The 18145-nt window shown below is 43.3% G+C and overlaps 1 protein-coding gene across 1 annotated transcript in view; it reads left to right on the top strand.

Moving 5' to 3' along the window:
* Window positions 1-5213: 5213 nt before the first annotated feature.
* armh3 (armadillo like helical domain containing 3) overlaps window positions 5214-18145 on the top strand; it is a 27776-nt gene continuing 14844 nt past the window's right edge. The window contains exons 1-15 of the mRNA XM_084197104.1: window positions 5214-5308; window positions 6490-6593; window positions 8709-8765; window positions 9156-9302; window positions 10917-11024; window positions 11193-11285; window positions 11384-11458; window positions 11910-11996; window positions 12066-12122; window positions 12952-12995; window positions 13829-13889; window positions 14149-14195; window positions 14406-14481; window positions 15789-15882; window positions 17772-17873. Of these exons, the coding sequence (XP_084053230.1) occupies window positions 6492-6593; window positions 8709-8765; window positions 9156-9302; window positions 10917-11024; window positions 11193-11285; window positions 11384-11458; window positions 11910-11996; window positions 12066-12122; window positions 12952-12995; window positions 13829-13889; window positions 14149-14195; window positions 14406-14481; window positions 15789-15882; window positions 17772-17873 (1150 nt within the window). The 5' untranslated portion in view covers window positions 5214-5308; window positions 6490-6491. The remainder of the gene's footprint in view (window positions 5309-6489; window positions 6594-8708; window positions 8766-9155; window positions 9303-10916; window positions 11025-11192; window positions 11286-11383; window positions 11459-11909; window positions 11997-12065; window positions 12123-12951; window positions 12996-13828; window positions 13890-14148; window positions 14196-14405; window positions 14482-15788; window positions 15883-17771; window positions 17874-18145) is intronic.

Below are 18145 nucleotides of genomic sequence, written 5' to 3'. Positions count from 1 at the left end.
CTACAGCTGCCTCTGATTGGGAACCACCCTGGCCAACATAGATCAAAACGAACTAGAACCAAAAACATAGAAAACAAAACATAGAAAATCCACACCCTGGCTCAACATTTAAGAGTCCCCAGAGCCAGGGCGTGACAAGCAGTCCTGGTTTCCCATATTTTCCATAGTGTTCGATTGTTTCCAATACTTGCCTCATATTATCTCCAATGTATCTTCCATGTAAAAAACCTGTCTGATTAGAATGAATAATATCCGACAATACCTTTTTTATTCTATGCGCTATCCATTTTGCTAGAATTTTTGCATCACAACACTGAAGTGTAAGGGGCCTCCAATTTTTTTAATGGACTGGATCTTTATATTTTCCACTTGTATCCTGTTTCAGTAATAATGAGATCAGACCTTCTTCTTGAGTGTCAGATAATCTTCCATTTACATAGGAGTGGTTAAAACATGCTAATAACGGTCCTCTTAGTATATCAAAAAAGGTTTGTGTCACGTTCGTTTAAGGACGGGTCAGACCAAGGCGCAGCGTGATATGCGTACATGTTTATTACAACGATAAACACACGAACAAAACAACGAAACGTGAAGTCCTCAGGCTGAACACAATACAAGCCTCTACATGGAACAAGATCCCACAACAACTGAATGCAAACAGGCTGCCTAAGTATGATCCCCAATCAGAGACAACGAGCGACAGCTGTCTCTGATTGGGAATCACACCCGGCCAAACATAGAAATACAACACCTAGACTGAGAACATAGAAAATACAACATAGAACTCCACATCCTGACTCAACATACTAGAGTCCCATAAATCAGGGCATGACAGTTTGGTATACCTCGACTGGTATGCCATCCAACCCTGGAGTTTTTCCGGACTTAAAGTCTTTAATTGCATCCAGAAGTTCCTCCTCTGTAATTTCACCTTCACATGCGTCTTTCTGTATGGCTGTTAATTTGACATTATCAATAGAAAAAAAATCTCTACAATTAGCTTCAGTTAGAGGAGATGGAGGCGACTGAAAAGAAAACATATGCTTAAAGTACTTTGTTTCCTCCTTCAAAATATAATTTGGTGAATCATGGGTGACTCCGTCAATTGTAACCAGTTTCATTAAGTTATTTTTGGTAGCATTCCTATGTTGAAGATTAAAAAAGAATTTTGTGCATTTTTCCCCATATTCCATCCAGTTTGCTTTATTTTTATAATATATTACACTTGATCTTTCTTCAAATAAGTTTCTCCATTTCTATTTGTTTTTCCTCTAATTTATTCTGAGCCTCTATGTTACAATTTTTATTGCCATCTATCTGTTCTGTTAGACTTTCTATTTCCTTTGTTAGTATAAACTCTTTTGACCTAAATTGCTTTTGTTTTCGAGATGAGTACTGAATTGCATGGCCTCTAAAGGCACATTTAAAGGTGTCCCATACAATAAGGGGATTTGCTGTACCTATGTTATGTCGGAAAAAGTCAGTTATAAATTCCTTTGTTCTAATTATAAATAAATTATCATCCAATAGGCTTTGATTAAATTTCCAATATCCTCGCCCACGTGGAAATTCAGTAAGAGTAATGTATATGCCAATTATATGATGGTCCGACCGCATTCTGTCCCCTATCAACACTTTTTTTACTTTGGTGCCAACGAGAATGAGATAAGAAAGAAGTCAAGACGACTAGCTTGATTGAGTCTCCGCCATGTATATCTCACTAGATCAGTATATTTAAGCCTCCATATATCTACTAGTTCTAATGTATCCATGACATTCACAATTTCCTTAAGAGCATGTGGGTGATTGTTTGTGGTGTGATTTCCTTTACGGTCCATTGAGCTATTTAAAACAGTATTATAATCCCCCACCATAATAATATTGTCTTGAATTGCTTGCAGGGTTGATAATTTATTATATATAAACATATATATATATATTGTCAAAGAATTGTGGATCATCATTATTTGGTCCGTAAAGGTTAATGAGCCATATCTGTTTATGGTCCAATAACATATTTAAAATAATCCATCTACCTTGTGTATCTATTTGGACAATTTGCACATTCGGATCGAAATTACTATTAATTAATATCACCACCCCTTTTGAATTTCTTTGCCCATGGGAGAAGTATATCCCCCCCCCCCCCCCCTCCCCCCCCCCCCCCCCCCCCCATTCCTTTTTCCACGCAACTTCATCTCGAATTATTGAATGAGTTTCCTGTATACAATAGATATTATATTCCTTCTCTTTGAGCCATGTAAATATTGTTATTCTTTTGTTATTATCAGCTAAGCCATTACAATTATAACTGGCTATACTTATTTCACCATACACCATAATGAGATACAAGTTTCAAGTCTATTTATCATTATAAATGTTTGTAAATTTACCAATCCAGAAAAACGCATGTCAAAAATGTTATAAATTGATTTGCATTTTAATGAGGGAAATAAGTATTTGACCCCTCTGCAAAACATGACTTAGTACTTGGTGGCAAAACCCTTGTTGGCAATCACAGAGGTCAGACGTTTCTTGTAGTTGGCCATCAGGTTTGCACACATCTCAGGAAGGATTTGGTCCCACTCCTCTTTGCAGATCTTCTCCAAGTCATTAAGGTTTCGAGCCTGACGTTTGGCAACTCGATCCTTCAGTTCCCTCCACAGATTTTCTATGGGATTAAGGTCTGGAGACTGGCTAGGCCACTCCAGGACCTTAATGTGCTTCTTCTTGAGCCACTCCTTTGTTGCCTTGGCCGTGTGTTTTGGGTCATTGTCATGCTGGAATACCCATCCACGACCCATTTTCAATGCCCTGGCTGAGGGAAGGAGGTTCTCACCCAAGATTTGACGGTACATGGCCCCGTCCATCGTCCCTTTGATGCGGTGAAGTTGTCCTGTCCCCTTAGCAGAAAAACACCCCCAAAGCATAATGTTTCCACCTCCATGTTTGACGGTGGGGATGGTGTTCTTGGGGTCATAGGCAGCATTCCTCCTCCTCCAAACACGGCAAGTTGAGTTGATGCCAAAGAGCTCGATTTTGGTCTCATCTGACCACAACACTTTCACCCAGTTCTCCTCTGAATCATTCAGATGTTCATTGGCAAACTTCAGACGGCCCTGTATATGTGCTTTCTTGAGCAGGGGGACCTTCGGCGCTGCAGGATTTCAGTCCTTCACGGCGTAGTGTGTTACCAATTGTTTTCTTGGTGACTATGGTCCCAGCTGCCTTGAGATCATTGACAAGATCCTCCTGTGTAGTTCTGAGCTGATTCCTCACCGTTCTCATGATCATTGCAACTCCACGAGGTGAGATCTTGCATGGAGCCCCAGGCCGAGGGTAATTGACAGTTATTTTGTGTTTCTTCCATTTGCGAATAATCGCACCAACTGTTGTCACCTTCTCACCAACCCGCTTCGCAATGGTCTTGTAGCCCATTCCAGCCTTGTGTAGGTCTACAATCTTGTCCCTGACTTCCTTGGAGAGCTCTTTAGTCTTGGCCATGGTGGAGAGTTTGGAATCTGATTGATTGATTGCTTCTGTGGACAGGTGTCTTTTATACAGGTAACAAACTGAGATTAGGAGCACTCCCTTTAAGAGTGTGCTCCTAATCTCAGCTCATTACCTGTATAAAAGACACCTGGGAGCCAGAAATCTTTCTGATTGAGAGGGGGTCAAATACTTATTTCCCTCATTAAAATGCAAATCAATTTATAACATTTTTGACATGCGTTTTTCTGGATTTTTTTGTTGTTATTCTGTCTCTCGCTGTTCAAATAAACCTACCATTAAAATTATAGACTGATCATGTCTTTGTCAGTGGGCAAACGTACAAAATCAGCAGGGGATCAAATACTTTTTTCACTCACTGTATGTTTTCTACCTTTAGAGCACCACCGACACCAGATACCATGGAAACGACTAGATCTCATCATCTGGCATCAGCTGAGGCTATGGGCCAAAGACGGGCCAGCTTCGTCCATAGAATTCCGTCGTTGTCCGTAGTGGCTAATATTCCTAGGGCGATGCGGATGGCTGCCTCGTCCGGGACAGGAAACTAGCCCTCGTCGTCATTGCAGGGTTGTTCGTCAAGTTATCCCCCTCCGACTGTTCCTCAGCAGGGGAATCCGTCTACCTTGGTGTCCATGACGCCCCCCTCTAGCCCCCTGCCCACAGTCTGAGCCCCTCAGCCCTCCGCCCAAATACAGGGCTCCCCATCATCCCAACCTCCCTCTTCCTCCGCCCAGTCTCCCCAACCCTCTGCCTCCGACAACCTTTTCACATTTTTCGACTTCTTCTGATTCTTTTGATGTATGGACTGACTGGACTTATAGGCTACTAGTACGTTGATAACGACGACCCCCCCTTCCCCCCACCCCCCCAAACACACACATCTTCATATATCAGTATATCAAAAGGAGCACATTATGCATTGAGAAAAGAACCAGAGGATCAATGAAATACAAGTTCTGAAATACAACATAAAACGTTTCTTGACGGTGCCATTTAGATTTTTCTTGTCTTACATTTTTGAGGGGAAAAGATAGGAAGGATAGAAGGGTTACAGGTCACGTCCCAAATGGCACCCTATTCCCTATATAGTGCACTACTTTTGACCAGGGCCCTCGTGGACTATGTAGGGAATAGGGTGCCATTTGGGACGCACAGTGTGTGGACCTTTGTATTCTGTTAACTCATCTCCAAAAGATTCCGGAGTCCGTCTGTGACATTTCGAGACAATGCCTCGATCGCTCACAGTGTTGGCAGAGAAAAGATTACATGTCTTATTATTATCTGATGACATTTACTTTCAATCTCAGCGAATGAGCCAAACAAAGTTATGTGAAGGGTGCAAAGACCTTTACATTTTCTAGACTGAACCTATCAGGCGTTTAGACATTAGAGAAGTTCAACAAACACCGTTTATAACCCTTCATGAGCACCAGTAATGGACAATTTGGACAAATTAAAGCTTTTGGAAAGATATATGAAAAAGTACAAAGAATCCCAGAGGATGACACATGAAAGCATTAAAGTACACTTATTTCCAATATATTTATCTTCTTGTCCTCCTAGTAGTGAATTGAATGTACTACTGTATGCAGAAGATTGAGTAGATTGTAAATCAGTGATAGCTACAGTATCTTCGATACAGTACGATCAGTGACCACACAGGCGCTATGACCACGCAGTCTCCAGACATGCAAGGGAAGTCTCACTCACAGCTAGCTAGCTAGCAAGCTAACATTGGTATCTGTAGTTTTCTGAGTGAACGGTATGGATTCATATAAATAATCGTTTGATTGAGGTAAGAAGGGATTTGATGAATAATTTATGACAACATATACATCTTACTAGCTGTTCTCAAACGATGTTAAGTTGTACATCGACAAGGAAGCACACATTGGAAGAAAAGAGCTAGCTAGCTAGATAGCCACAATTTCGCTATGCATTACGAGTAGGTAGCAGCTTGCTGTTGTCAACAACGCTAACATTTGCCAGCACTAGAGCGGCCGATGTTTGAGTTGCACTTTAGGAACTGAGTTGCCTAGTACTAAATAAAGAGTTGTTTAACCTTTGAATATTAACTTTTCTGTGACTGACAACAACGTAGGTTGGCTACCTAGTTAGCTAAAGACAGGTAGCTAGTTAGCATCAGCTGTAGCTAGCTACCAACTCGGCTAACCACTATTAGTCATGTGTAAACAATTACCTATGGATTGACTATTGCATGCAGTGAACTGTTCTTACCCATCATATGCTTTATGGGGATATATTGCATGAAACTGACAGATATCATGCTAAACTAGCTAGCTATGTATACCTTTGGAAATGTAGACAGCTAGCTAACATTCCACACTACAGTACAGCAGTAGTCCAATCAATGCATATACAGTCAGGGCAGGCCCAAGTTGTAGTATCCTGTTGCGCAAAGAGAACAATCAGGATACAGTCAGAGAAGGACATGAATCACGATTAACTAGTTAGCTTGTGTTACATTCATTGTTTCTATTATAGTAGCCTATTATAGTAGCTAGCGTTATAAAATCACTTCATGTGAATGACTGAGTGAACACATGTAGCTAAGAATGCTTTGTTGACAGTTTAGGCTACTTGATTTAGGCCTAGTTAACTTTTGTTGATTGCTATTGCAATAGCTGGGAATAATTATTTATTTTGCAACCATACATTGATGACTAATCATATACTGTATATAAATGGGTAATAAGTGACAGTTATCTAACCCTGTTTTAAAAGTCGACCAGAAGTGAGGGTTCTAAATGCCATACATTCTTGACAACAGAAGCACCTTCTACACACTAACACTGTTGAATGCGGGTCCAAGCCAGTGTCGAATGCCTAAAACTGGTGTGTATGTATTGACTGTCCTTTTTGTTTTATTCTGTGTGAAGACTAGCTACATGCCTATTTGGATCTACTGTGCTTATATTTCTATGCTTACTTATTTGTGTGTGTGTCCGGACCCAGCCATGTCTCAGGTGGAGAAGAAGGCGGGGCTTCTGAGAAGGACGTCCTCCTCTAAGAAACCCCTGAAGGAGAAAGTGGTGCTGATGTATGATGAGATCTTTGCGGTAAGATGGAGGGATGGATAGAGAGGAAGAGGGAATGATGGATAAAGATAAGAAGAGAGGGAGGGAGGGAGGGAGAGAGAAGAGGGAATGATGGATGAAGATAAGAAGAGAGGAGAGAAGAAGAGAGAAATTAAGCTAATTAATTGCACCCAAATTGGCCATTTTGATTGATAGGATTCAGATAATATTCAATAAATATAGGACCCAACATCCGATTTGGACCAAACTTCTTCCTACCAATGAGTAAGACATAATGAATCCCCCCCCCAAAATGGTCAAATGCCACCCACGGACCCTCCATGCCAATCTCACCCCAACAACCAGTATACAGTATCAGTTCTCTATGTTTGACAAATAGTATGAAGCTGTGGCTTCTCCATACTATGTATTCCCTGTGAATCTGGTGATGTTTTTTCCCCCTGTTCAGAGAAATTAGTAATTAAAGTCGCTTGCATTATTTACCATAAAGTAGTGTGAAAGTACCAGGTTTTGACCACTAGATGCGATGCCGCTGTTCCTGCTAGACCGCAACACTCTATTATCCATTTTGCTGGTCTCTTGTGTTTTTCTGCAACTTTGTGTAGAAAACCAATAGATTTGGCTCATTATGGAAATAGATTTTGTGGTCACGCTCACAATTCAAGCCAGTCCTCCATGAAAGCAATTCAGTTTGTCCTAATAACAACCTATTGCTTCAACCCAACTCTCCTTGAATAGTCCAACAAGTGGCTGCTCTCTGAGATTCTCATATGAAGACTTTTCCTACAAGCCCAAAACTTTGATGGAGAAATGGGCTAGGGACTGAAATGTTGTGACAACCCAAATAAAATAATTAATTGCATGTTTTTTCTATAAAATGATCTGGAAACATCTCTATATGTATCAATAGGCAGCTGCTGCCTATTGAAATCACTGGCCACTTTAAGAAATGGAACACTAGTCACTTGAATAATGTTTACATATCTTGCACTACTCATCTCATGTATCGTATATGTAGCTGCTGCCTATTGAAATCACTGGCCACTTTAAGAAATGGAACACTAGTCACTTGAATAATGTTTACATATCTTGCACTACTCATCTCATGTATCGTATATGTAGCTGCTGCCTATTGAAATCACTGGCCACTTTAAGAAATGGAACACTAGTCACTTGAATAATGTTTACATATCTTGCACTACTCATCTCATGTATCGTATATGTAGCTGCTGCCTATTGAAATCACTGGCCACTTTAAGAAATGGAACACTAGTCACTTGAATAATGTTTACATATCTTGCACTACTCATCTCATGTATCGTATATGTAGCTGCTGCCTATTGAAATCACTGGCCACTTTAAGAAATGGAACACTAGTCACTTGAATAATGTTTACATATCTTGCACTACTCATCTCATGTATCGTATATGTAGCTGCTGCCTATTGAAATCACTGGCCACTTTAAGAAATGGAACACTAGTCACTTTAATAATGTTTACATATCTTGCACTACTCATCTCATTAGTTCATTCCGCTCTGTCATTGCTTGTCCATATATGTATATATTCTTTAAATTCCATTCCTTACTTAGATTTATGTGTATTGGGTATATGTTGTGAAATTGTTAGATATTACTTGTTAGATATTACTTCACTGTCGGAGCTAGAAGCACAAGCATTTCGCTACACCCGCTATAACATCTGCTAAACACGTGTATGTGACAAATATGATTGGATTGGATTTGATTTGTATGGTGATCAGTGACATTTACCATTAAATCCAACCCAATATCATTACAATTACACAACACTATACAGTGTGTGCTTGGGACTTTTACCATTGAAGACCATTAGAGAACATAACATTGAAACCATTATAACTACTGTAGCCTAATGGTTTGCTTGTTGACCAGGGAATGGTCTAACAATAATTAATCCAGACCTTTTTTGAAGGGAATAAACCAAACACAAAGGGGCTGTTTCCTGGACAAAGATTAAGCGTAAAAGAAGGAGAAATTGATTTGCTTTCATGGAGGACTGGCTTGAAACCATTTCGGAACAGTCTGAGATGGTGGGTGTCATGGCTTGCTGAAATGACATGGAACGACTCTCATGTCTCCTCTCCTCCCTCTTCAGAAAGACGATCCAGCCAAGAACAACTCTCGCTTCTGGGATGAACTCTTCCTCATGAAGGTAAGAGAGAGACAGTTGTTTACATTTGTTTATAAAATGAAGTGTTTACATTTGTTTACAAAGCTTTTGGCTGTCATTTGCTTTCCAAAAAGGGAAATGCTCTCTAACCATAACCTCAACGCACCCCGCTCCTCTTTCACTCCTCTCTCCCATTCCCCACCCTCCCTCTCTCTGTGACCCTCCCCCCTTCTCTCCCAACCCTCCCGCTTCCCTCCCTCTCTTTCTCAACCGTCCCTCCTACCCCTCTCTCTTTCTCTCTCTCCCAACCCTCCCTCTTCCATCCACCCTTTCTCTCCCAACCCTCCCTCTTCCTCCTCCCTCTCTCTCTCCAAATCCTCCGTCTTCCATCCACCCTTCCTCTACTCCCCCCCCCCCCCCCCCCCCCCCCAGGTGAATCTGGAGTACCTGGAGGCCAAGCTAGAGTCTCTGGATGGAGATGAGGTGATGAAGATTAAAGACAACATCAACAGTCTGTTCCACCACTGTGTTCAGGCCCTGGCAGAGGAGCACCAGATCAAAGTGGTCAACGCCCTACAGGTGTGTGTGTGTTCAGACCCTGGCAGAGGAGCACCAGATCAAAGGTGTCAGGGCATGGACTCTACAAGGTGTCAGGGCATGGACTCTACAAGGTGTCAGGGCATGGACTCTACAAGGTGTCAGGGCATGGACTCTACAAGGTGTCAGGGCATGGACTCTACAAGGTGTCAGGGCATGGACTCTACAAGGTGTCAGGGCATGGACTCTACAAGGTGTCAGGGCATGGACTCTACAAGGTGTCGAAAGCATTCCACAGGGATGCTGGCCCATGTTGACTCCAATACTTCCCACAGTTGTGTCAAGTTGGCTGGATGTCCTTTGGGTGGTGGACCATTCTTGATACACACGGGAAACTGTTGAGCGTGGAAAAACCCAGCAGCGTTGCAGTTCTTGAGACAAACCGGTGCGCTTGGCACCTACTACCATACCCCGTTCAAAGGCATTTAAATATTTTGTCTTGCCCATTCACCCTCTGAATGTCACACATACACAATCCATGTCTCAATTGTCTCAAAGCTTAAACATCCTTCTTTGACCTGTCTACTCCCCTTCATCTACACTGATTGAAGTGGATTTAACAAGTGACATCAATAAGGGATCATAGCTTTCACCTGGATTCACCTGGTCAGTCTATGTTCCTAATGTTTTGTACACTCAGTGTAATTCGCATCAGGTGTGTGGATTAAGATGGAACAAAACCTTGCACATCCTGTGGTTCCTCCACGACCAGGGTTGAAGAACACAGCTCTAGAGACATAGAACTGCTATGGTACTGACGTGGCTATAGACAGGATGTATGGGTCCGGACATGGAACGGCTATGGTACTGACGTGGCTATAGACAGGATGTATGGGTCCGGTCATGGAACGGCTATGGTACTGACGTGGCTATAGACAGGATGAATGGGTCCGGACATGGAACGGCTATGGTACTGACGTGGCTATAGACAGGATGTATGGGTCCGGACATGGAACGGCTATGGTACTGACGTGGCTATAGACAGGATGTATGGGTCCGGACATGGAACGGCTATGGTACTGATGTGGCTATAGACAGGATGTATGGGTCCGGACATGGAACTGCTATGGTACTGACGTGGCTATAGACAGGATGTATGGGTCCGGACATGGAACGGCTATGGTACTGACGTGGCTATAGACAGGATGTATGGGTCCGGACATGGAACGGCTATGGTACTGACGTGGCTATAGACAGGATGAATGGGTCCGGACATGGAACGGCTATGGTACTGACGTGGCTATAGACAGGATGTATGGGTCCGGACATGGAACGGCTATGGTACTGACGTGGCTATAGACAGGATGTATGGGTCCGGACATGGAACGGCTATGGTACTGACGTGGCTATAGACAGGATGTATGGGTGTGGACCATAGAGATAGATAGAGGTCTCATCTTTGGATCTGTGTGACTATAGCGTCTGTGACAGTTACTTTAAAATGGTGGAAGCCCACAATGGCGTTGCCCATGCTGAAACGGCCTTTTGGCCACTAGAGGCCTCTATTATAATCTATGGTCTGGACGTAGAACTTGAAACCTGTAGTGTTTGACCTTTAACCCACATTGTCATAAAGGTGTATCTGTCCTCCTCCAGACTCTGTGTGCCTTGTTCCGTGGGGTTCACCAGAAGAACAAGTCAGCCTCGGGCTTCGACATCATCAACATGCTCATGGGCTTCGACAAGGCTGAGCTCCGCATGAAGGTGTGTGTCCTATAGGATTTCATGAAGAGTTTGGAGAGCTTGCTGTGTGTGTGTGTCCTAAGAGAAAATATTGGAGAGCTTTGTGTTCATGTAGCAACACTTCCTCCGTTTTGAAAGCTTATTTTCCCTGTCTGACCCTACTGAACATGACCTGTGTGTCTCCCACAGGACCTGATGGAGAGTTTAGACAGCCTGCTGTGTGGGGAGGGTTCAGAAAGTCTCAAGGCCCTGTGTCTCAAACTACTGTTGTGTTTAGTGACGGTAGGATATACACACCCACACATACTCACACACACACACACACACTCATTCACTCACTCACACGCTCTCTCTCACTAAATCGTTTGTTTGTGTTGCAGGTAACAGACAACATCAGTCAGAACACCATCCTAGAGTATGTCATGATCAACAGCATCTTTGAGGCCATTCTTCAGGTAAGAGTGTTAGTGAAGACTAGTGATGTAAGTAATGTTAGGTCATTTAGCTGTTAATATGGGATCCTAGTAGATTGATGACCGTGCCAATCTCTCTCTCTCTCTCTCTCTCTCTCTCTCTCTCTCTCTCTCTCTCTCTCTCTCTCTCTCTCTCTCTCTCTCTCTCTCTCTCTCTCTCTCTCTCTCTCTCTCTCTCTCTCTCTCTCTCTCTCTCTCTCTCTCTCTCTCTCTCTCTCTCTCTCTCTCTCTCTCTCTCTCTCTCTCTCTCTCTCTCTCTCTCTCTCTCTCTCTCTCTCTCTCTCTCTCTCTCTCTCTCTCTCTCTCTCTCTCTCTGTCTCTGTCTCTGTCTCTGTCTCTGTCTCTGTCTCTGTCTCTGTCTCTCTCTTTCTCTTTCTCTTTCTCTTTCTCTCTCTCTCTCTCCATACTCCCTTCATCCCTCCCCCCTGTGTAGATCCTATCAGATGTGTCCACTAGAGGGCAACATGGTTATGATGCTGTTGTCCTCCTGGCTCTGCTGGTCAACTACAGGAAGTACGAGGTGAGGCAGTGTGTTTTCCTCCTCTGTTGATAGGATAGAACCGTACTAACTCTTCTTCTTTGTTGTTAGTCTGTGAATCCCTACATTGTGAAGCTCTCCATAGTGGACGATGAACCAACCCTAGATGTGAGTATTCATTTACATGCTTTATTATTTACAGTGCCTTGCAAAAGTATTCGTCCCCCCCTCAAAAAAAACATCCATTTTAATTCCAGGTTGTAAGGCAACAAAATAGGAATAAATGCCAAGGGGGGTGAATACTTTCACAAAGCCACTGTATTCCTATCAATTACAATAGCCTTTCTTAAAGTATGGGTCATGTTAATGGTGGTCGCGACATGTCAGGGTAAAAAAAAACCTTTTGACAAAATAGGTAGAATTGCAGGAAGTTAGCTATAAAACTGCGATTTTAGTTTTTTACTCTGCTGCATGGCAAAATGAGCAGGATTATATGAAATGTGTATATAATGTATGAAAAATGTATGCACTCACTAACTGTAAGTCACTCTGGATAAGAGCGTCTGCTAAATGACTAAAATGTGATAATATTATAATAGATTTGACTCTACACCGCCATGGCATGATGTGTAGAATTGCAGAATACTTGCTTTAAAACAGCAACATTTTCTCAACATCCCATGGCAAAATCTTTAGAATTGCAGGAAATTAAATACAATTTCTCTCCACCGTCAAGAGGGGGGCCACTAAAATGTTTTGCCCGCAAGGTGGGGGGGGAACTCCTAACCAAATTTTACTGGATGTTTTCAAGAGCTTGGTTCCCAGGAAAACACTGAATTTGTAATTTGGGTCCCAGGCTGAAAAGTTTAAGAAACCCTAATTTAGACTTTAGAGAGTGTTTATCATTAACATTAAAATAACTAGAACTAGTATACCCATTCTGTTATCATGTTTTCATCAAAAGTCTCATACAAAAGGATTCTTGTCTTTTTCATAGGGAATGGGTCTGGTGGTTGGCCAAGCCCTGACAGAATATAACAGGTAAGATCTGGAAACAAACATTACAATCTTTTAACTGTCAACTAAAAAAAAGAAAAGTTAAATGATCTACTTTAGAATTCACATTTTCATATTTTTTTCTATTTTTATTCTACAAATGCTACCTTCTTTTTACTGTAGTTGTATGTCTCAGCTTGACAGCTTGCATTCTAGTAGTGTGTGTGTGAGCGTACGTGCATGTGTGGCTTTGATGTTAATATTCAGGGTGAAAACACCAGGAAGACCTGTCTGTCTGCTTAGAAACAGGTTGACCTGTCTGTCTGCTTAGAAACAGGAAGACCTGTCTGTCTGCTTAGAAACAGGAAGACCTGTCTGTCTGCTTAGAAACAGGTTGACCTGTCTGTCTGTCTGTCTGTCTGCTTAGAAACAGGAAGACCTGTCTGTCTGTCTGTGTCTGTCTGTCTGCTTAGAAACAGGAAGACCTGTCTGTCTGTGTCTGTCTGTCTGCTTAGAAACAGGAAGACCTGTCTGTCTGTGTCTGTCTGTCTGCTTAGAAACAGGAAGACCTGTCTGTCTGTGTCTGTCTGTCTGCTTAGAAACAGGAAGACCTGTCTGTCTGTGTCTGTCTGTCTGCTTAGAAACAGGAAGACCTGTCTGTCTGTGTCTGTCCGTCTGCTTAGAAACAGGAAGACCTGTCTGTCTGCTTAGAAACAGAACACATTAAAGTGACAGATGATAGCCTGCCAGTGTTGCGATATTTAATGTTCATACTTTCATATTCATATGCTGATGTCCCCAGGGGGGAAGTTTTATATTCTGGTCTGGTTATTGAAAGTGTTGATGCTAATTTTCTCTCTTTATGTCTGTTTCTCCAGACAGTACAAAGACAAAGAGGAGGAGAACCATGGAGGGTTCTTCTCTACTCTCACCAGTATGGTAAGAGCACATCTGATCCAACATATTGGGCCGCTTTCCCAGACACAGATTAAGCCCAGTCTTGGACTAAATAGCACGCTCAATGGAAATTCTCAATTGAAAAAGGTTTTCAGTCCAGAACTAGGCTTAATCTGTGTCAGGGAAAGTGGCCCAATATGTTCTATTTAATTCTGTGTGACCCACCAACACACTTCATCAACTAATCTTTCTCGTCATCGTTGTCAACTTCCTCTCATTGTAATTCCTGTCTTGTCCACAGGTGGGCAGTATGTTCATTGCAGATGCGGATGAGAAGCTCTCAGTACAGTAAGTACATGCTTAGAGTAGAAATAGCCCTTTGTCACAGATCTAATAGGTGAAAAACACAGACCTGACTGTAGTTCAGTGTCTATGGGACAACTTCATCCAAGCAGAGCCTCTTTGGCCCCTTAGTCAGTGTGATGTCACAAATACAATCTGGAACCATCGTTCTAATTGGCTGATATTGACCTTTGACCCCTCTCTGACCTCCCCCAGGACCAATGAGGCGATTCTGCTGGCGCTGTACGAGGCCGTGCACCTCAACCGCAACTTCATCACTGTTCTCGCTCAGGTGACTTCGACTAATGTTGCTAGAAACAAAACCTCTTCTTCTTCTTTTTCTTTATTTTCCTCTTCTGTTCTCGCTCAGGTGAAGTTAAACTACTATTTATAGAAACAAAATTATTCTATTATGTTATTTTTGTGGCTTTGAGGGAAAGAAGTTGATTTCCTTCGTCCTCAACTTGTCCTCCTTTTCTCGGAGAGAGAAGGTGAGGGAGGGAGGTGGTGAGGGAGGGAGGCGGAGAGAGAGAGGGTGAGGGAGGGAGGCGGTGAGAGAGGGTGAGGGAGGGAGGCGGTGAGGGAGGGAGGGAGGTGGAGAGAGAGGGTGAGGTAGGGAGGCGGTGAGGGAGGGAGGTGGAGAGAGGGAGACGGTGAGGGAGGGAGGCGGAGAGAGAGGGTGAGGTAGGGAGGCGGTGAGGGAGGGAGGTGGAGAGAGAGAGGGGGTGAGGGAGGGAGTTAGAGAGAGAGGGTGAGAGAGTGAGGGAGGTAGAGAGAGAGGGGGGGTGAGGGAGGGAGGTAGAGAGAGAGAGGGGGTGAGGGAGGGAGGTAGAGAGAGAGAGGGGGTGAGGGAGGGAGGTAGAGAGAGGGAGGGGGTGAGGGAGGGAGGCGGAGAGAGAGAGGGGGTGAGGGAGGGAGGTAGAGAGAGAGAGGGTGAGGGAGGGAGGCGGTGAGGGAGGGAGGGAGGCGGAGAGAGAGGGTGAGGTAGGGAGGCGGTGAGGGAGGGAGGTGGAGAGAGGGAGACGGTGAGGGAGGGAGGCGGAGAGAGAGGGTGAGGTAGGGAGGCGGTGAGGGAGGGAGGTGGAGAGAGAGAGGGGGTGAGGGAGGGAGGTAGAGAGAGAGGGTGAGAGAGTGAGGGAGGTAGAGAGAGAGGGGGGGTGAGGGAGGGAGGTAGAGAGAGAGAGGGAGGGAGGGAGGTAGAGAGAGAGAGGGGGTGAGGGAGGGAGGTAGAGAGAGGGAGGGGGTGAGGGAGGGAGGCGGAGAGAGAGAGGGGGTGAGGGAGGGAGGTAGAGAGAGAGAGGGTGAGGGAGGGATATAAAGGAGGAGGGCATTCATTCTTTTTCTAAATTCAGTGTTTTTGTTCAATCTGGCGCTGGCATCTCTGATGTCTGATAGTGTTGTATAGAATGAGCTGACGCTGATTGGAAAGAGGAGGAGAGGAGAAGAAATAGGGGGACTTTTCTTTGTTCTGGTTTCATCTGCTCAGCTCTCCTTGAAAGTCATGTTCTCTCTCCCTCTAATCCCTCTATCTCTCCGTCTGCCTCCTCTACCTCTCTCTCCCCTCCTCACTCATTTGCTCTGTCACCTGTCAATCAACAGAGTCACCCAGAGATTGACATCCCGACCACACCCATCACCCCTGTTCTGACCACTCCCACGACGCCGCTCGGCACAACCCCGCCCTCTATGGACAGTGAGTAACCTGATTGGTCCAATCTCTGGGGCCACCTTGCCCCTTGAATGAATGGAATTTACTAATTAATTATTGACTGAATGAATGAATGACCAACTGAATAAGTGAATTAGTGAATGAATGAGTGAATGAAATGAAACCTTTATTGAATGAAATGAAACCTTTATTGAATGAAATGAAACCTTTATTGAATGAAATGAAATCTTTATTGAATTAAATGAAATCTGTATTGCCCTAGTAGTAGTATTCACTAGTGTTTTAATTTGACTTAGTTCAACAAAATAGAGTTGTATATTTTTTCTCTTTTCTGTTACTGGGGTAATTCTGGAATATGGAACGCTTGGTCAGTCAGCCGAGCCTCAGAATCTCCCTTCACCCTTTATCTCCCTTCACCCTTTATCTCCCTTCACACTTTATCTCCCTTCCCCCTTTATCTCCCTTCACCCTTTATCTCCCTTCACCCTTTATCTCCCTTCACACTTTATCTCCCTTCACACTTTATCTCCCTTCACCCTTTATCTCCCTTCTCCCTTTATCTCCCTTCCCCCTTTATCTCCCTTCACCCTTTATCTCCCTTCCCCCTTTATCTCCCTCCCCCCTTTATCTCCCTTCCCCCTTAAAACCAGTGGAAATAGGAGGAAACGTTTTAAGAAGCGGCTAAAACATTCTGTTTAAAAAAAATACAAAAATGTTTATCGTCGGTGTTTTTGGCCATCCATTTTTGATGACCCCTCATTACACGTGCGCCACACACACACACACACACACACACACACACACACACACACACACAATCTGAACCTGTTCAGTTCACGTGCAATGTAACTGTTAAAACATGCATGGTGTGTGTGTGTGTTTTTCTTGCTAAAAGCCATTTGCTGTATGAAATATTAACGTCACTGGCTTCAAATACAGATTAATCTTTCAGGTAGAGAAACCTGTCACGACACATATACACACACACACACACACACACACCCTGTTCCCCCTGTGGACCATGTGCTTGGCTGGCTCATGTTTATGATGTCATAACCAGTCCTCTTGGAGCTGATCCAGTCAGCCAGGATTGGAGAGAGAGAGGGGGATGAGGACAAATAAAAAGGGAGGGAGGAGAGTGGGGTCGGGTCGGGTAGAAGTTGTTCGCTCAGAGATTTAAGATAGAACTGACTGTCTCGTATAGAGTCTTGACTAGCTAATAGTGGATCACTGTATAACCTCTCTTCTTCTTGTCTCTGCCTACAGTAACATTCATAATTAGGTCCAACTTTCAACATTCCAGTAACGTTACTATGAAGTTAAATGAACGTTGTTGAACTTAAATGTCCGTGTCTCTCTCCCTACCAGTGATGGATGTTGCAGTGGAGTTGTTGTGAGGTTGAGGTGTCTCTCCCTGTTTAAAGGACCAGTGCAGTAAAAAAAAAAGTACTTTTCCTGTGTTTTATATTTCCAAACTATGAGGTTGGAATAATACTGTGAAATTGTGAAAATAAAAGATAATGCCTGTTTAGTGTAAGAACTGTTTGAAAAGACTGGCTGAAATGTCAGCCTATTTTGGTGGGGTAGAGTTTTGGCCTTTCTGGTGACATCACCAGGCTGTAAATTAGTTAATAGACCAATACAAGAATTCCAAACTTTTCTGCCAACAACAGCACATTTTCAGTTTTCCCCTCTCAACTCAGACCACTTCCAGAGAAGTCCTAGCTAAATTCTTGCTTGATGCCAAGAAGCTAATTTTGTTTCTTTTTGACCGTTTTATTTGAAAACAATCACAGTAAGGTACTTAACTGTTACCCAAAAATGGCTGCGTTGGACCTTTTAAATTGATCTTTCAACATTTCAACATAACATTAGTATTATGTTGAACTAACGTTGTGTGTCCTGTTTTCCAGTGATGAACTCTTCAGAACTACCCCTGGATCCTAACCTCCAGAGCAGCAACCTGCTCATCACCTTCCTCAAGTACTCCTCCATCGTCATGCAGGACACCAAAGGTTTAAATACACGGCTATCTCTCTTTCACTCTACCTCTGTTTTTCTCTATCACTTTGTATCTCTCTGTCATCATGTAAGACGCTCTCTAACTCTCTACCACTCTCTATCTATATCAGGGGTGTTAAACTCATTCCATGGAGGGCCTAGTGTCTGCTGTTTTTTGGTTTTTAGACCTAGACAACCAGGTGAGGGGAGTTCCTTACTAATTACTGACCTTAAGTCATCAATCAGGTCCAAGGGAGGAGTGAAAACCCGCAGACACTCGGCCCTC

Source organism: Coregonus lavaretus (genome assembly GCF_964263955.1).
Source record: "Coregonus lavaretus genome assembly, contig: HAP1_SCAFFOLD_2018, whole genome shotgun sequence".
Lineage (NCBI taxonomy): Eukaryota > Metazoa > Chordata > Actinopteri > Salmoniformes > Salmonidae > Coregonus > Coregonus lavaretus.
Note: the sequence above shows the minus strand (reverse complement) of the source record. Positions and strands in the feature narration are given on the sequence as shown.